Source organism: Delphinus delphis, chromosome 8 (genome assembly GCF_949987515.2).
Source record: "Delphinus delphis chromosome 8, mDelDel1.2, whole genome shotgun sequence".
Classification (NCBI taxonomy): Eukaryota; Metazoa; Chordata; class Mammalia; order Artiodactyla; family Delphinidae; genus Delphinus; species Delphinus delphis.
In genome coordinates, this window is record NC_082690.1 from 7000345 (window position 1) to 7020886 (window position 20542).

The 20542-nt window shown below is 37.0% G+C and overlaps 1 protein-coding gene across 3 annotated transcripts in view; it reads left to right on the forward strand.

Moving 5' to 3' along the window:
* Nucleotides 1-20542, forward strand: part of ARHGAP32 (Rho GTPase activating protein 32) — a 264249-nt gene that overhangs the window by 158807 nt on the left and 84900 nt on the right. For all 3 annotated transcript variants that reach the window (XM_060017677.2, XM_060017675.1, XM_060017676.1), the window contains one exon: nt 4758-4844. In XM_060017677.2, coding sequence (XP_059873660.1) covers nt 4758-4844 — 87 coding nt within the window. The remainder of the gene's footprint in view (nt 1-4757; nt 4845-20542) is intronic.

Consider the following 20542-nt stretch of genomic DNA (forward strand, 5'->3'; position numbering starts at 1 on the left):
TGTGGTGGGGTGCTCATTCAACACTTAACCCAGCTGTTTACAGCTCTGTCTTAGCTAAAGTTTAATTAGAGGTTAAAGCTTAGGGTCTTATTATGTCCTTTGCGTGCATGTGTCTCACCCTGAACATGTTCATGGGTTTCTGCTGTTTTCTAGAGTAGTGAGAAAGTTCGTTCTGAGAGTTTTTGCTTGTTTTCTCATGTTTCTGTGAACGGACTGGAGTTTGGAGCTGCCTACTCCACCATTTTGTTGATAACCATTTGACTATACTGTTTTGCTTTTAATTCCCTCCACCCCACCTCCTTGCTTTAATTTGGAAATTTGCTCTCTCCTTCCCCCCGCCTTCTGTTCTACTTAGGAAGATTGATTTTCTTCTATTCTTAATTCTGTTACAGGTATTGACATTTAAAAATTTACCTCCCTCTTTATTGTTTGGAAGTTATAGCGGGTTTTTCTGTTCTTTTAGTGGCTACCATTAAAAATTTAACTTGAACACCTAATTTTTAGTCTGAAGTTTATCAGTGTCTTTACTTTTTCTCTCAAGCAATACCAGCACTTAGAATGTTTTAAGTGGGATTACTCTTTCTTGTCTTCCATGGTAGTGTTGTTCAGGATTTATAGTTTCATCTCTTTATTTCTTATAATTAATCATTATTTTTGTTATACGTTAAGATTTGTTTAGATGTAATACTTATTTGCTGAATTCTTTGCTCAATATTTCTGCTTTATACCTTAGTTCTTTATCCTAGAATCCTTTTTCATCTTTTTTTTTTTTTTTTTTTTTTTTTTTGCGGTACATGGGTCTTTCACTGTTGTGGCTTCTCCCGTTGCGGAGCACAGGCTCCAAACGCGCAGGTTCAGTGGCCATGGCTCACGGGCCCAGCCGCTCCACGGCATGTGGGATCTTCCTGGACCGGGGCACGAACCCGTGTCCCCTGCATCGGTAGGCGGACTCTCAACCACTGTGCCACCAGGGAAGCCCCCTTTTTCATCTTTAAGTACATATTTTGGAAGTCTTTTTAGTGAGGATTTGTTGATGGGAACTAATGAGTTTTGTTTTGTATCTTGTTTTTAAAATGTTATTTATTTGCTTACTTATTTATTTATTTTTGGCTGTGTTGGGTCTTCGTTGCTGCGTGCTGGCTTTCTCTAGTTGTAGCGAGTGGGGGCTACTCTTCATTGTGATGTGCAGGCTTCTCATTGTGGTGGCTTCTTTTGTTGTGGAGCACAGGCTTAGTTGCTCCATGGCATGTGGGATCTTCCCGGACCAGGGCTCGAACCCGTATCCCCTGCATTGGCAGGTGGATTCTTAACCACTGCACCACCAGGGAAGTCCAAATTCATTAAGTTTTCATTCATCAGAAAATTCTTTTTTTTTTTTTTTTTGCTCTTTTCTTGTAGGTTTAGGTATGAATAAAACCTTGGTTAATTTATTTTCTTTTCTCAAAAGTATTAAGATAGTCTCAAACTTCTACTGTCTATTACTGTTGAGAATTTACGTGTTTTATGTTTACTTAATACTTACCCTTTCTGATGTTGTTTATTCCTTCCTGAAGTTCTGGGTTTTTGTCTAGTACTATTTCCCTTCAATCTTAGAAAGTTGTATTAGCTTTTATGTTGCACTGGTCTGTTAGAAACATATTCTCTCAGCTTTTGTCACTTGTAAATTTGTTTATATTTCTTAATTTTCTGAAGTTTATTTTAGTGGAATATAGAATTGACAGTATTTTTCTTCCAGCACTTTAACTCTGTTTCTCTTTGTCTCCTGGCCTCTCTTATTTCTGGTGAGAATTTAGCTGTCACTTATCTATTTTCCCCTTAATGTTATATGTTTTTCTCTTTGCCTGCTTTAAAGATTCTTGTCTTTATTTTGTTGTTCAAAAGTGTGATTATGATATGCCTAGTAGTGATTTTTGAAATTTATCCTATTTGGGGTTCACTGTTTCTTGAATTTGTTAGTTGGTATCTTTCACCTGTTTTAGAAAGTTCTCATCTGTTGTCCCAGCAATACTTCTCTGCCCCATTCCAATCCCATTTCCTTCTAGTATGCCAGTTGTACATATTGCTTGTCTGTTTGGTATTCTTTCAGAGATCTTAACTGTACTGTTATTTATTTATTTATTTTTTGGTCATTCTTTTATTTTCTGTTTTTTTTTCATCTTGGATACTTTCTGTTGACCTGTTTTTAAGTTCAGTGATTCTTTCATTTACTATATTCAGTTTGCTGTTAATATCTGACAGCATAGTTTTATTTTTAGCATTTCTTTTGAATATATTTGTAGATCAGTCTCTGCTAGAATTCCCTGTATTCTTATATTCTTACATATTATCTTTTCAGACTAAATTTTAGAATTTCTACCATAATTAATTTACATTCTTTTTATTATTTCAATATCTGGGCCATTTGTGTGTCTGTCCCTTATCCTGTTTCCTCTCTTGACCTTGGATCACAGTTTCTGGCTTCCATGTATGTTTTGTAATTTTTTATGCCGAATTTGTTATATAAGAGACAGTAGAGACTAAAGTCAGTAATTTTCATCTTCAGGAATGGGCTTATCCCTTCTTTTTCCATTCTGTTAGATTGTTGTGGTAGATTTTGTTAGTCATGTTTGATGGGGCCCTGAGTTAAGCTGACCTATGGCTGTTATAGACCTGGCCTTTGGCAACTTTGCTTTAGTTTCTCATTACTTTTAAATATTTTGAGTGTAAGTTCAGGAAGTTTGTTTTTTTCAGCAGGGAGAGGTGAAGATTGGTGAGATCTCTTTGTGCTTTACTGCTAAGCCTCTAGTTTTCTGAACTGAGGGAGAGCAGCCCACCTGGTTGTTAGTTCTCTTTGCTCCCCAGCTTTTTGTGCCAACAAGTGCTCTCTTCCGGCTAGCCTTGCCCAGATCCTAGCGTGTAGCTGCCTTATACTCTTACAGCACCCGCGATGCCTCAGTGGGGGTTCTCTCAGCTTTTCTGTGCCATCTCCAGTCACCAGATGTTAAATGCCCCAAGAGCCGCAGAGAATCTTTCTCAGCTTTCTTGCCTTCTCTCCCGTCTCCACTGCGCTGACTTGTGCTTGGGGAGACTCCACACACTTCATGGGTTCATATCTCTCAGTTCTCCTGCTCTCTCCCCCTGCCCCGCCGTTGGTGTACTGACTGTGTCCACTTGGTGAACACCTGTGGGAGTCAGTTGCTGGGTAGGTGTTGATGGTGCTCCTTGGAATTTTAGTTTGTCACTCCAGTACACATGCAGTCAGTTGGGGTTTGGCTGGTTTCTCCTTACCGTGTCTAAGGCAGGTTCTTTATCCTCTTGCGTCTTTGCCAGGCATCAGAGCACACCCATACGAATCTCTTCTGTCTCAGGAAAGTCTTGTCCCTGTTTGCAACTTAGTTCGTGTAGGTTTCTCTTCACTTTTTAAAAAACTCATTTTGTAGTTAATCTGGCTTATTTTTGGCTAGTGTGAGAATGATCATTATCCTCTGAACTTCTCCTACTTAATACCAGGAGGTTTTTTTTTCTTTTCTTTTCTTTTTTAATACTTCCAGTGATACTGCTTTCAAAAAATAGAGACTATATTCTCATCAACTTTATATTTCTTATAACATTAACTATAATGATAGGTAATGTTTATTAAGTACTTACTGAGTGCCAGGCACCTTGGTAAACACTTTAAATGCATTATCTCATTTAACGAACTCGGGAATAGGTGTTATTATATCATTCCCATTTTCCAGATGAGAGATTAAGTAGGTAGGTCAACATTATATAACCAGTTAGTGGCACTTTTGAACTCAGGGTTGTCTGTATCTGGAGCTGAGTTTGCAGATTCACATCCCTAGATGGGAAGGATATGTAAATAAATGAGTGAAGTGAGTAGGGTGTAAAAAAATAACAAAGCAAGTAGCATGATGAATGACAGTTAACATTCAACCTAGATATTGACTAAAAAATAAAGAGTAATCACTTCTGTGACAAAGTCTCTGGGAGAATACTTGCCTCATTCAGAGACGGGTGGTCACTTAGCTCCAGCCACTTGTTGACCATGTGAGAATATGGGTCTAGTAGTTCAGATTTTCAGATTTTTCAATAGAAGTCAGAAATCTGTATTTTTCATATGAGACCGCTTAGTTTCTAAATGTTAGCTGCTGGTTCAAATAAAAATAAAATAAAATCCAGTGTTCAGACCTGCATGGTGAGTCTGAAATAAAATGTGTCTGCAGGCCCAACCTGTTCTCTGGCAGCCAGCGTGCAGTCTCTGTAATAGAGCCTGAGCTCTTTTAGACCACTGGTCACGCTGTCTCTCAGGGCCCGCCTGAATGCCTTCCTTTCACATTTGTGCTGTACCTCAGGGATGTGAAGGCCTGCTTTGGAATGAATGTACTATTTTATTTACTGCTGTTGTACCGTTCTGCTAGTTTAGATATAAGCTACAAAGAAAAATTTTAGAAACGTATTTTTAATTTCTTGTTTATTTTTTTAATTTTTATTTTTTATTCGAGTATAGTTGATTAACAATGTTGTGTTAGCTTCAGGTGTACAGCAAAGTGATTCAGTTATACATTTACATGTATCTATTCTTTTGCAAGTAGAAACATATTTTTTAAAAATCCTGAAATCTTCATCTTATCTGCTTTAAGCAATAGAGTTCTGTTATAAGGCATACCTTACATTAAGTTGATGGGGAGGGACAGGTATTATTGAATGCTTATTTTATTTTGTTCATTAATCATGACTTTCTCTTCCTCTCTTTTGCCCTTTCTTCTTTGACATAGCTTTCACTTTCAGAAGAACAGAATGAAGTAACAAAAAATGGCTGTGAATCTAAAGAGCTGGTCTACCTCGTGCACATTGCTTGTCAGGTAATTTTGTGGATGTGTTCTCCATTTCACATAAAATTTAATGAGAATTAAATATGAATGAATAACATTGAATAAATGAATGAATAAATATGAACAAATAACATTGACTGCGGTAACACAAATGTTTTATTTTATTCTTTCTCCCATTCATATTGGCATTTCTGCATATACTCAGAGTTGAAACAATCAATTTAATAGAGTCAATTTAATAGATATTTAATTTACAAACATAAGTAAAAATTCTTCCTGTAAGAGTAAAGGAAATAGAACTTCCCTGGTGGCGCAGTGGTTAAAAATCCACCTGCCAATTCAGGGGACACAGGTTTGAGCTCTGGTCCAGGAAGATCCCACATGCCGTGCAGCAACTAAGTCCATGCACCACAACTACTGAGCCTGTGCTCTAGAGCCCGTGAGCCACAGCTACTGAAGCCCACGCACCTAAATCCTGTGCCCTGCAATGAGAAGCACGCACACCTCAACGAAAGAGTAGCCCCCACTCGCCGCAACTAGGGAAAACCTGCGTGCACCAACGAAGACCCAACGCGGCCAAATAAATAAATAAAATCCTTTAAAAAAAAAAAGAGTAAAGGAAATATATTGTTTATTGATGATGAGGTTAAATGAGTCAGCTACTGGTCACATATTACAATAAAAGAACAGACTAAGTAGTGTCTGCATCAGATGCACACTTTTCTAACCAAGATGGTAAGTTCCACTGTGGTGTAACAATGTGTGTACGTTTCAGAAGTGTGCTATTTCTTAAATCTTAGTATTAGAACTTTTTTGAGGGTAATTACCATGACTTGCTCTTAATGAGATTTAAAATATGTCATTTGTAGCATTGATTGTTTCCTCCATCAAGTAAGCAGTTAGTTCCCTTATTTATTCTTTGTTCATTGAGCCTTCTTGCCTACCTTTGAACTAGTCATTGTAAAGCAAGTGTTTTCTAGGAAAGCTTTCTTATGTACAAAGTTTTTAGTTTTCTTTGAGAGAGTAAGATAGGGGAGTTTATGGGGTTTTTTTCCTAAAAAGTACTATTCATGTACCTGAAATTAAAAATTAAATAGTCTGGAAAAAGTCTAATGGCTATTTCATATGGGAAATACTTAAGTTCTTAGTCTTGGTGTGACTTTAAGGGCAAACCTTTTATAATTAAGTGCTTTTATTTGTAGGTGAGAGAATATGAGATTGGAAATTGAACTTAGTTTGTATATATATGTTCAAAGTTACATATCATTTATACATGTTTTACTGTATGTCATCTTGGTTCCTTTGAGGAAGTGGGCAGCTCTGAATCACTGTTTCATGTCATATTTCATAAAAATGCTTCTACTTGGTGAGTTAATTTTTAAGTGAAAATATCAAATGCTTTCATGATGAACCATTGCTAGTACAGGAATATAGAACATTTTTTCTTTATCTAGAGTGCCTGATTGGCATGTGAGTCATGAACTTATTATTCCATCTAAAACCTACACCTTCTAGCATCTTCTCTTCTTACCAGTGATTTACATTTGTTCTGACAATGCAAATATTTTTATTCTCATAAGCAAAACATAATGTCAAAAATACCTATGCTGTTCTTAAAAAATGACCTTCAAAAGGTAAGCATGGTATTTTGGTACCATACATTAAAATGTATAATCGTTACTTGATTATGCCTCCATGAATTAGTGACCTAGATAATTAAGGCTATTTCCTGGTTGTAAATATCTTGTCAAGCTGCTTAAAAAATTTCAGACTACTTGTTATACTATTTACCACATGAAAGTAGTAATTTACTGCATTGTCATAATGCTGTCACGTTTCTCCTCTGCCTCACACCGTAAGTAATCGTTGATATGTTCTCATGGCTTACCTTCTGTATTCTTGCCATATATGTCAGCCATAAACCACATTAAACTAGAATCATTTTTTTTTTATAACCAAGAGAGACTCACAATCAAACCTTCTAATTTTGCAAATGAGAAAGTTGAGGCCCAAATTATGGAAGTTGCTTTCCTAAGCTATATGAAATCTTAGCAGGAGCTACTGAGGACTTCAGTTTCCTGATTGCCAGCTTTTCTTGCATCACCTTGGAATTTGCAATCTACAACAGATTTTGGAGATTGCTTAATCTTCAGATGAGATACGATCACCCTTACGCCCTGTAATCTATTCGTTATAGAAGCTAATTTCATATTTCATATCTTTGCTAATTTCTAATTTTTAATAATGTGCACTTGAAATTTTGTTTATTTAACCAAAATTCTTGGTCCTTCATTTGAACCCACTTTCTTTGCTTTATCTTTTATCTTAGAAAGTGTCCAGTTAAACAGCTGTGATCTTTTTCCTTTCTGTAGGTTAAGTGATATGATTTCTTTAGGTATCACCTTTGAATCTTGTAATGGTGTCTTTGTCTCTGCCTTTTACAGTTTTAATTTCTTTTTAAATTGTGAACCCAGAAATGTAAGCCATATCTTCCATACTACATAGATCCAAATTCAGTAGGCATTTTTTGATCACTTATATGTCTAGTACACAAGTGTTATGGCATGCAGCATATCATTTAATTCTTAAAACCTCTGTGAGGCAAATAGTCTGATTTAAAAACATCAGTTTTTAAGTGTTATGTTTTTTATAGATTTATTTACTTACTCATTTATTTATTTATTTATGGATGCGTTGGGTCTTCATTGCTGCCTGTGGGCTTTCTCTAGTTGTGGCGAGGGGGGTTGTACTGTTTGTTGCGGTGTGCAGGCTTCTCATTGCGGTGGCTTCTCTTGTTGTGGAGCATAGGCTCTAGGCGCACGTGCTTCAGTAATTGTGGCATGTGGGCTCAGTAGTTGTGACTCACGGGCTCTAGAGCACAGGCTCAGTAGTTGTGGTGCACGGGCTTACTTGCTCCGTGGCAGGTAGGATCTTCCCAGACCAGGGCTAGAACCCGCGTCCCCTGCATTGGCAGGCAGATTCTTAACAACCACACCACCAGGGAAGCTCCTAAGTGTTAATTTTAAAATGACTAATTTAAACCTAGCTGTTGCAAGAATTTATTTTAACATGTGCCCTAATGAAAATTTGTTTCTGATCTTTCCCCCTCTGAGTATAGTATTGTTGGTTTAAGAATAATGGTTGCTTAATGAAATAGTTAGTTATTGTTCCACAGTAAGCTTTAGAGAAGTTGAAATGAATGGTTCTTATTGAAGTTGGATTGTATGAACTACCTTTGTATTTACCAGAATTCATCAATGTATAATAGTTTATTTTTTCTGAAGATCAAGTTTTGCATAAATATTTACAGTAGAAGGAAATGGACTGTCAGTCAGGAGGCCTAAATTTGTCCCAACTGTGCCATGACTAACCAGCTGTGTGGCTGACAGGGTCTTAGTGCTCTGGCCGGGTGTCAGACCTGAGCTTCTGAGGTGGGAGAGCCAAGTTCAGGACACTGGTCCACCAGAGACCTCTGGGCCCCACGTAATATCAAACGGTGAAAGCTCTCCCAGAGATCTCCATTTCAATGCTAAGACCCAGCCCCACTCAATGACCAGCAGTCTACAGTGCTGGACATCCTATGTCAAACAACTAGCAAGACAGGAACACAAGCCCACCATTAGCAGAGAGGCAGCCTAAAATAATAAGAAGTTCACAGACACCCCAAAACACACTACTGGATGTGGTCCTGCCCACCAGAAAGACAAAATCCAGCCTCATCCACCAGAACACAGGCACTAGTCCCCTCCACCAGAAAGCCTACACAACCCACTGAACCAACCTTACCCACTGGGAGCAGACACCAAAAACAACGGGAACTACCGACCTGCAGCCTGCGAAAAGGAAACACCAAACACAGTAAGTTAAGCAAAATGAGAGACAGAAATACACAGCAGATGAAGGAGCAAGGTAAAAACCCACCAGCCCAAACAAATGAAGAGGAAATAGGCAGTCTACCTGAAAAAGAATTCAGAGTAAAGATAGTAAAGATGATCCAAAATCTTGTAATTAGAATGGAGAAAATACGAGAAACGTTTAACAAGGACCTAGAAGAACTAAAGAGCAAACAAACGATGATGAACAACACAATAAATGAAATTAAAAATTCTCTAGAAGAAATCAATAGCACAATAACTGAGGCAGAAGAACGGATAAGTGGCCTGGAAGATAAAATAGTGGAAATAACTACCACAGGGCAGAATAAAGAAAGAAGAATGAAAAGAATTGAGAACAGTCTCAGAGACCTCTGGAACAACATTAAATGCACCAACATTTTAATATATAGGTATCCCAGAAGAAGAAGAGACAAAAAAAGGAACTGAGAAAACATTTGAAGAGATTATAGTTGAAAACTTCCCTAGTATGGGAAAAGAAATAGTCAATCAAGTCCAGGAAGCACAGAGAGTCCCGAAGTATAAATCCAAGGAGAAACGCACCAGGATATTAATCAAACTCTCAAAAATTAAATACAAATAAAAAAATATTAAAAGCAGCAAGGGAAAAGCAACAAATAACATACAAGGGAATCCCCATAAGGTTAACAGCTGATCTTTCAGCAGAAACTCTGCAAGCCAGAAGGGAGTAGCAGGACATATTTAAAGTGATGAAAGGGAAAAACCTACAACCAAGATTACTCTACCCAGCAAGGATCTCATTGAGATTCAACAGAGAAATTAAAACCTTTAAAGACAAGCAAAAGCTAAGAGAATTCAGCACCACCAAACCAGCATTACAACAAACGCTAAGTAAAGGAACTTCTCTAGGCAGGAAACACAAGAGAAGGAAAAGACCTACAATAACAAACCCAAAGCAATTAAGAAAATGGTAAAAGGAACATACATATCGATAATTACCTTAAATGTAAATGGATTAAATGCTCCAATCAAAAGACACAGACTGGCTGAATGGATACAAAACAAGACCCGTATATATGCTGTCTACAGGAGACCCACTTCAGACCTAGGGACACATACAGACTGAAAGTGAAGGGATGGAAAAAGATATTCCATGCAAATGGAAATCAAAAGAAAGCTGGAGTAGCAATTCTCATATCAGACAAAAGAGACTCTAAAATAAAGACGATTACAAGAGACAAAGAAGGAGACTACATAATGCTCAGGGGACCAATCCAAGAAGATATAACAATTGTAAATAATAATGCACCCAACACAGGAGGACTTCAATGCATAAGGCAAATGCTAACAGCCATAAAAGGGGAAATCAACAGTAACACAATCATAGTAGGGGACTTTACCACTCCACTTTCACCAACAGACAGATCATCCAAAATGAAAATAAATAAGGAAACACAAGCTTTAAATGACACATTAAACAATATGGACTTAATTGATATTTATAGGACATTCCATCCAAAAGCAGCACAAACACTTTCTTTTCAAGTGCTCATGGAACATTCTCCAGGATAGATCATGTCTTGCGTCACAAATCAAGCCTGGGTATATTTAAGAAAATTGAAATTGTATTTTTTTCCTACATAACGCTATGAGACTAGATATCAATTGCAGGAAAAAACCTGCAAAAACAGAAACATGAAGGCTAAAGAATACACTACTAAATAACCAAGAGATCACTGAAGAAATCAAAGAGGAAATCAAAAAATACCTAGAAACAAATGACAATAAAAACACAACATGGGATGCAGCAAAAGCAGTTCTAAGGGGGAAGTTTATAGCAATACAATCCTACCTCAAGAAACAAGAAGCATCTCAAATAAACAACCTAACCTTACACCTAAAGCAGATAGAGAAAGAAGAACAAAAAGAACCAAAAGTTAGCAGAAGGAAAGAAATCATAAAAATCAGATCAGAAATAAATGAAAAAGAAATGAAGGACACAGTAGCAAAGATCAGTAAAACTAAACGCTGGTTCTTTGAGAAGATAAACAAAATTGGTAAACCATTAGCCAGACTCATCAAGAAAAAAAGGGAGAAGACTCAGATCAACAGAATTAGAGTGAAAAAGGAGAAGTAACAGCTGACACTGCAGAAATACAAAGGATCATGAGAGATTCCTACAAGCAACCTTATGCCAATAATATGGACAACCTGGAAGAAATGGACAAATTCTTAGAAAAGCACAACCTTCTGAGACGGAACCGGGAAGAAGTAGAAAATATAAACAGACCATTCACAAGCACTGAAATTGAAACTGTGATTAAAAAATCTTTTAACAAACAAAAGCCCAGGACCAGATTACTTCACAGGCGAATTCTGTCAGACATAGAGAAGAGCTAACACCTGTCCTTCTCAAACTCTTCCAAAATACAGCAGAGGGAGGAACATTCCCAAACTCATTCTATGAGGCCACCATCACCCTGATACCAAAACCAGACAAGGATGTCACAAACAAAGAAAACTACAGGCCAATATCACTGATGAACATAGATTTAAAAATCCTCAACAAAATACTAGCAAACAGAATCCAGCAGCACATTAAAAGGATCATATACCATGATCAAGTGGGGTTTATCCCAGGAATGCAAGCATTCTTCAGTATGTGCAAATCAATCAATGTGATGCACCTTATTAACAAATTGAAGGAGAAAAACCATGTGATCTTCTCAGTAGATGCAGAAAAAGCGTTTGACAAAATTCAACACCCAGTTATGATAAAAACGCTCCAGAAAGTAGGCATAGAGGGAACTTCCCTCAACATAATAAAGGCCATATATGACAAACCCACAGCCAACATCGTTCTCAGTGGTGAAAAACTGAAACCACTTCCACTATTATCAGAACAAGATAAGGTTGCCCACTCTCACCACTATTATTCAACATAGTTTTGGAAGTTATAGCCACAGCAATCAGAGAATAAAAAGAAACAAAAGGAATCCAAATAGGAAAAGAAGTAAAGCTGTCACTGTTTGCAGATGGCATGATACTATACTTAGAGAATCTTAAAGAGGCTACCAGAACACTACTAGAGCTAATCAATGAATTCGGTAAAGTAGCAGGATACAAAATTAATGCACAGAAATGTCTTGCACTCCTATACACTAATGATGAAAAATCTGAAAGAGAAATTAAGGAAACACTCCTGTGTGCCATTGCAACAAAAAGAACAAAATACTTAGGAATAAACCTACCTAAGGAGACAAAAGACCTATATGCAGAAAATTATAAGACACTGATGAAAGAAATTAAAGATGATACAAACAGATGGAGAGATATACCATCTTCTTGGATTGGAAGAATCAACATTGTGAAAGTGACTATACTACCCAGAGCAATCTACAGATTCAGTGCAATCCCTGTCAAATTACCACTGGCATTTTTCACAGAACTAGAACAAAAAAATTCCACAATTTGTATGGAAACACAAAGGCCCCGAATAGCCAAAGCAATCTTGAGAAAGGAAAATGGAGCTGGAGGAATCAGGCTCCCTGTCTTCAGACTATACTACAAACCTACAGTAATCTAGACAGTATGGTACTGGCACAAAAACAGAAATATAGATCAATGGAAGAAGATAGAAAGGCCAGAGATTAAACCCATGCACATATGGTCACCTTATCTTTGATAAAGGAGGCAAGAATATGCAATGGAGAAAAGACAGCCTCTTCAGTAAGTGGTGTTGGGAAAACTGGACAGCTACATGTAAAAGAATGAAATTAGAGCACTCCCTAGCACCATACACCAAAATAGACTCAAAATGGATTAAAGACCTAGATGTAAGGCCAGACACTATAAAATTCTTAGAGGAAAACACAGGCAGAACACACTATGACATAAATCACAGCAAGATCCTTTTTGACCCACCTCCTAGAGAAATGGAAATAAAAAGAAAAATAAACAAATGGGACCCAATGAAACTTAAAAGCTTTTGCACAGCAAAGGAAACCATAAACAAGACGAAAAGACAACCCTCAGACTGGGAGGAAATATTTGTAAACGAAGGAACTGACAAAGGATTAATCTCCAAAATTTACACGCAGCTCATGCAGCTCAATAACAAAAAAACAAACAACCCAATCCAAAAAGGGGCAGAAGACCTAAATAGACATTTCTCCAAAGAAGATATACAGATTAACAACAAACACATGAACGGATGCTCAACATCACTAATCATTAGAGGAATGCAAATCAAAACTACACTGAGGTATCACCTGACACCAGTCAGAATGGCCATCATCAAAAAATCTACAAACAATAAATGCTGGGGAGGGTGTGGAGAAAAGGGAACCCTGTTGCACTGTTGGTGGGAATGTAAATTGATACAGCCACTATGGAGAACAGTATGGAGGTTTCTTAAAAACTAAAAATAGAACTACCATACGACCCAGCAATCCCACTACTGGGCATATACCCTGAGAAAACCATAATTCAAAAAGAGTCATGTGGGCTTCCCTGGTGGCGCAGTGGTTGAGAATGTGCCTGCCAATGCAGAGGACACGGGTTCGAGCCCTGATCTGGGAAGATCCACATGCCGTGGAGCAACTGGGCCCGTGAGCCACAACTACTGAGCCTGCGCGTCTGGAGCCTGTGCTCCACAACAAGAGAGGCTGCGACAGTGAGAAGCCCGCACACCGCAATGAAGAGTGGCCCCCGCTTGCCACGACTAGAGAAATCCCTCGCACAGAAACGAAGACCCAACACAGCCATAAATAAATACATAAATAATTAAAAAAAAAAAAAGAGTCATGTACCACAATGTTCATTGCAGCTATATTTATAATAGCTAAGACATGGAATCAACCTAAGTTTCCATCGACAGATGAATGGATAAAGAAGATGTGGCACATATATACGATGGAATACTGCTCAGCCGTAAAAGGAAACAAAATTGAGTTATTTGTAGTGAGGTGGATGGACCTAATGACTGTCATACAGAGTGAAGTAAGTCAGAAAGAGAAAACCAAATACTGCATGCTAACACATATATATGGAATCTTAAAAAAAAAAAAGGTTCTGAAGAACCTAGGGGAAGAACAGGAATAAAGATGCGGACGTAGAGAATGGATTTGTGGACACAGGGACAGGGAAGGGTAAGCCAGGATGAAGTGAGAGAGTGGCATGGACATATATACACTACCAAATGTAAAGTAGATAGCTAGTGGGAAGCAGCTGCATAGCACAGGGAGATCAGCTCAGTGCTTTGTGTCCATCTGAGGGGTGGGATAGGGAGGGTGGGAGGGAGATGCAAGAGGGAGGAGATATGGCGATATATGTATATGTATAGCTGATTCACTTTGTCATGCAGTATAAACTAACACACCATTGTAAAGCAATTATACTCCAATAAAGATGTTAAAAAAATATTTACAGTCATGTGAAAGCTTCTTTATGTCCCCGTTGATGGAGTAAACAGTTGGTTTTAGGGGAATGCTTTTCTGTCTCAAAATATCTCTTGTTCTCTGATGCTTTAAATTCCACCATCAGAAATGCATTCCTCGGTATTAAATAACTCCTCCACTTGGTTGCTTTAGAATATGTTGTTACTAAGGGTGTGGAGTTGATTATTAACGTTTGAAGAGCATCTGTGTATGAACACAATGTATTGAATATAAGCAGATCGCAAACATTCTTATTTAAACCTAAAAACTTTTCTCTGAAATATATGTGTTACTATTCCCATTATGTAGAAGAATAAACTGCTGTTCGTCGGTGTTCAGTAACTTGTGTAAAGTGCCCTATTTGGGATAAGGCCAGGCTGAGATTTAAATCAGGTCTTTCTTTTCACTGAACTTCATCATACATACAGTTAATTCAAAGTACTAATTCTCTTGCAAGATAAACTTTCTCATGGTAAAAGAGTCTTCAGAGGACATGGGTGAAGACTGTTCTTCTCAGGAAGGACCGCAAGTATGTGTAGATTTTGTCTAACTTTTTCCACCTCTGTTATTACCAAGCTGTATCTCAATCACTGTATCTTGTTAGGCCATTGTTGATAACATCTGCGTTTGCACCCTATACTTGATTATAACCCTTCAACTGCCAGAATGAGGTAAAATGTAAATTTAAACATGTTACTCTCATGGTTAAAACTCTTCTGTAGATTTCCATTGAATTTAAAACTAAACCCAAACTGCTACCAGGGCCTGTGTGGGCCGTGCAGGATCTGGACCTTGCCTACTTTTTCTAAGCATCATGGGACAATCTTCTCACTCCTACTCTTTGGTCTCACTAGCTTTCAGTCAGTTCCTAAAAGACCCTGGGTTTTTTCCTGAAACAAGGCATTGACCTTTTGGTCAGCTCATCACTCCATTCACACATACAGTTGCTGTGTCTGGTGTCTGCTCAGTTCTCAGGAGGCAGGTTAGATATCACTTCTTTATAGCACAAAAGTATCATTATTTTATTTATGTATTTATTAACTTAAAAAGTATTTTTTCCTCACTAGAAATAAATTCTAAGAAGGCAGAGGTTTGATGGTACTTTCTCTGTTGTATCTCTAATGCTCACTCCAGGGCTTGGTACTATGTAGGTGCTCAGTAAATATCTGGTGAATGAATGAAAGAAAGGACAAAATTTTGTCTTAGAAATTTGATCCTATATACACTGGTATTTTTCTTTTTCTCTCATTCTTCTTTATGAGCCTTGTTAAGAATTGTTGATTTTTGTTATCCTTGGAGAGCAATACTTACTTGATAGTAATAATCATTAAGGTTATAAATTAGCTGCAAATTAAAATTTAGACAGATGTATATAGTTAATTTTTTGTTCTGTTCTTCATAAAATAATTGAACTTCTAAAATTCTCTGATCATTTACTTTATTCAGCCCATTTGGAAATTCCATGATTAAGGTTGTTTTTTTACATATGAAATTAAAGTTTTTCTTCCACGTCTACTGAAAAGATAGGTATTTTACTATCTTTCAAATTTTACTAGTGAGTTTAAAACAGTTTGAGAGAATTTGCAAATTATGTGTTACGGTTTTAATTTCCTGCATATAAATCTGCATAAAAACGCAGACTTTTTACTAGCACAAGAACAGTTTTTAAAAGTTGAAAGAAATCAGTTTATTGGTATATGAAGAAATGAATTTTGAAATCCAGTCCCCAGTATTTACCTTTTGAGGCTCTGAATGTTCTTTCCGTTATGTGGATGCTTATTGTTATTTATTTCTTTCAGCAATACTCTATAGAGAGAAGAGAACATGATTACTTTTTATAAATTTAATAAACTTTTTTTTAGACCAATTTTAGATTTACAGCAAAATTGAGTGGAAGTACAAGGTTCCCTTGTATCCCTTGTCCTCACACATGCACATCCTCCTCCACTATGGACATTCCCCTGCTAACGTCGTACATTGTTACAACTGATGAGCCTACATTGACGTACCATTGTCATTAAGGGTTCATTCATGGTGTTGTGCATTCTGTGGGTTTGGATAAATTTATAATGTGTCTTCACCATCATAGTATGTGGAATAGTTTTACTGTCCTATAATCTCCTGTGCTCCACCTATTCATCTCTCACTTCCCCCTAGCCCGTGGCAACCACTGATTTTTTTCTTAAATTTTCTCCATACTTTTGTATTTTCTACAGTGTCATATGGTTGGAATCATAGTATGTAGCCTTTTCAAGGTGCCTACTTTCACTTAGCAATATGCATTTAAGTTTCATGTCTTTTCATGGCTTGGTACTTTGTTTTAGTGCTGAGTCATATTCCATTGTCTGGATGTACCACAGTTCATTTATCCATTCACCAGCTAAAGGACATCTTGGTTGCTTCCAGGCTTTGGCAGCTTTTAATAAAGCTGCTGTAAACCTTTGTGTGCAGGTTTTGTGTGGACATAACTTTTCAGCTCATTTGGATAAACACCAAGGAGTGCAATTGCTGGATCCTGTGCTAAGAGTATGATAAATTTTGTAAGAAACTGAAAAGTCTACCTAAATGGCTGTACCATTTTATATTCATACCAGCAGTGAAGGAAAGTTCCTGTTGCTTCCCATCCTCCCTAGCATTTGGTGTTATTAGTGTTCTGGATTTTTGCCACTCCAATAGATGTGTAGTGATAGCTTCTTGGTTTTATTTGCCTTGCCCTGATGTCATATGGTGTGGAGCATCCTTTCATATGCTTATTTACCATCTGTATGTCTTTTTGGTGAGGTGCCCATTTTAAAATCAGTTGTTTGTTTTCTTATTGTTGATTGTTAAGGGTTCTTTGTATATTTCGGTTAAAATCCTTTATCAGTAGATATGTTATTTGCCAATATTTTCTCCCAAGTCCGTGGCTTGTCTTTTCATTCTCTCGACAGGGCAGAAAATCTTAATTTCAGTGAAGTCCAGCTTATCGATTCTTTCTTTCATGGACTGTGCCTTTGCTCTTGTATCTAAAGAAAGTCATCACCAAACCCAAGGTCATCTATATTTTCTCCTGTGTTATCTTCTAAGAGTTTTATTGTTTTGTGTCTTATGCTAAGGTCTTTTTGAGTTAGTTTTTGTGAAAGATGTAAGGTCTGTGTCTAGATTTATTTTTTTGTGTGTGGATGTTCAGTTGTTCCAGCACCATTTGTTGAAAAAAACCATCTTTTCTCCATTGTATTGCCTTTGCTTTTTTGTCAAACATCAGTTGACTGTACTTTGGTTGGTCTGTTTCTGGGCTGTCTGTTCTGTTCCATTTATGTATATATCTGTTCCTTTCCTAATACCATATTGTGTTGATTATTGTAGCTTTATGGTAAGTCTTGAAGTTACATACCATTAATCCTCCAACTTTGTTCTTTTTCTTTAATATTGTGTTAGCTATTCTGGGACTTTTGCCTCTCCATATACACTTTAGAATCAGTTTTTCAATATTCAGAAAAATAACTTGCTGGGGTTTAGGCTGGGGAAGGATTGTGAATCTGTAGATCAAGTTGGGAAGAATTAACACCTTGGCAATATTGAATCTTCCTGTCCGTGAACATGGTATATCTCTCCATATTTAGTTCTTTGACTTCTTTCACCAGAGTTTTATAGTTTTCCTCATATAGATCTTGCACATATTTTGTTAGATTTATGCCTAAGTATTTCATTTTTGGGGTGGTAATGTAAATGGTATTGTGTTTTTAATTTCAGACTCCACTTATTTATTGCCTGGTATATAGGAAAGCAATTGACTTTTGTATATTAACCTTGTATCCTGCTACTTTGCTGTAATCACTTACTGGTTCTAGATGGGGTTTTTTTTTTGTTGTTTTGTTCTGTATTTTCTACCTAGATGATCATGTCATCTGTGTACAAACGCAGTTTTATTTCTTCCTTACCAATCTATATATCTTTTATTTCCTTTTCCTGTCTTACTGCATTAGCTAGGAATTCCAGCACAGTGTTTTAAATCAGTGATGAGAGAAGATATCCTTGCCTTGTTCCTGATCTTAGTTGGAAAGCTTCAAGCTTCTTACCAAAAGTCAGTTCCATTTCTATAAACTCTAATAACAGATTATCAGAAAGAGAAATTAAGAAAACAATCCCACAGTTGCATCAAAAATAATAAAATACCTAGGAATAAATTTAACCAAGGAGGTGAAAGATCTGTACACTGAAAACTGTAAGGCACTGCTGAAAGAAATGGAAGATGACACAAATAAATGGAAAGATAATTCTTTGCTCGTGGATTGAAATAATTGATATTGTTAAAATGTGCATACTCCCCAAAGCAATGTACAGATTCAGTGCAATCCCTGCCAACATTCCAATAGTGTCTTTCACAGAAATAGAAGAAACACCCCTAAAATTTGTTTGGAACCACAAAAGACCCCAAATATTCAAAGCAATCTTGAGAAAGAAGAACAAAACTGGAGGTATCATGTGCCCTGATTTCAAACTATATTACAAAGTTATAGTAATCAAAACAGTATGGTATTGGCATAAAAACAGAAAAATAATCAGTGGAGTAGAATAGAGAGCCCAGAAATAAACCCACATGTATATGGTCACTTAGTTTACAGGAAAGGAACCAAGAATATACAATGGGGAAAGCGCAATTTCTTGAATAAATGGTGCTGGGAAAACTGGACCACCACATGCAAAAGAATGAAAATAGACTTGTACCATACACAAAAATTAGCTCAAAATGGTTTAAAGGCTTAGATGTAAGACCTGAAGGCATAAAACTCCTAGAAGAAAACATGGGTAGTATTCCCCTTAACATCAGTCTTGGTGATGATTTTTTAAAATCTGATTCCAAAAGCAAATGTTTATAAACAAGTGGAACTACAAAAAAACTAAAACGTCTGAACTGCAAAGGAAAGCATCAAGAAAGTAAAACGATAACCTGTGGAATGGGAAAAAATATTTGCAAACCACCTATCTGATAAGGGGTTAATATCCAGTATATACAAGGAACTCCTACAACTCAATAGCGGAAAACACTCTGATTAAAAAATGGGCAGAGGTCTCTTCAGTCTCTTTAGCAAGTGGTGTTGGAAAAGCTAGACAGCCTCATGTAAATCAGTGAAGTTAGAACACTGCCTCACACCATACACAAAAATAAACTCAAAACGGTTTAAAGACCTAAGTATAAGACATGACACCATGAAACTCCTAGAAGAGAACATAGGCAAAATTTCTCTGACATAAATCATAACAATATTTTCTTAGGACCATCTCCCAAGGCAAAAGAAATAAAAGCAAAATTAAACAAATGGGACCTAATCAAACTTAAAGGCTTTTGCACAGCAAGGAAGCCATCAACAAAATGAAAAGACAACCTATGGAATGGGGGAAATAGTTGCAAACGATGTGACCAACAAGGGGTTAATACCCAAAATATATAAATAGCTCATACAGCTCCATATCAAAAAACAAACAAACAACCCAATCAAAAAATGGGCAGAAGACCTAAATAGACATTTCTCCAAAGAAGACATAGAGGTGGTCAACAGGCATATGAAAAGATGCTCAAAATCACTAATTATTAGAGAAATGCAAATCAAAACTATAGTCAGGTATCACCTCACACCAATTAGAATGGGCATCATCAGAAAATTTACAAACAAGTGCTGGAGAGGGTGTGGAGGAAAGGGAACCCTCTTGCACTGTTGGTGGGAATGTAAATTGATACAGCCACTATGGAGAACAGTATGGAGGTTCCTTAAAAAACTAAAAATAGAATTACCATATGAGCCAGCAATCCCACTACTGGGCATATACCCAGAGAAAGCCATAATTCAAAAAGACACATACACCCCAATGTTCATTGCAGCACTATTTACAATAGTCAGGTCATGGAAGCAATCTAAATGCCCATCAACAGACAAATGGATAAAGAAGATGTGGTACATATATACAATGGAATATTACTCAGCCATAAAAAGGAACGAAGTTGGGTCATTTGTAGAGACGTGGATGGACCTAGAGACTGTCATACAGAGTGAAGTAAGTCAAAGAGAAAAACAAATATTGTATATTAACACACATATGTGGAATCTAGAAAAATGGTACAGTTGAACCTGTTTGCAAGGCAGAAATAGAGACACAGACGTAGAGAACAAACGTATGGACACCAAGGGGAGAAGCGGGGGGTGGGGTGGGATGAATTGGGAGATTAGGTTTGACATGTATACACTAATATGTATAAAACAGATAACTAATAAGAACCTGCTGTATAGCACAGGAACTCCACTTATCTGTACAGTAGAAACTAACACAACATTGTAAAACAATTATACCCCATTAAAAAATTAATATTAAAATTTTTTTTAAAAAGGTATCCCCTCACTATGGTCAGAATGGCCATCATCAAAAAGTCTACAAATAATAAATGCTGGAGAGGGTGTGG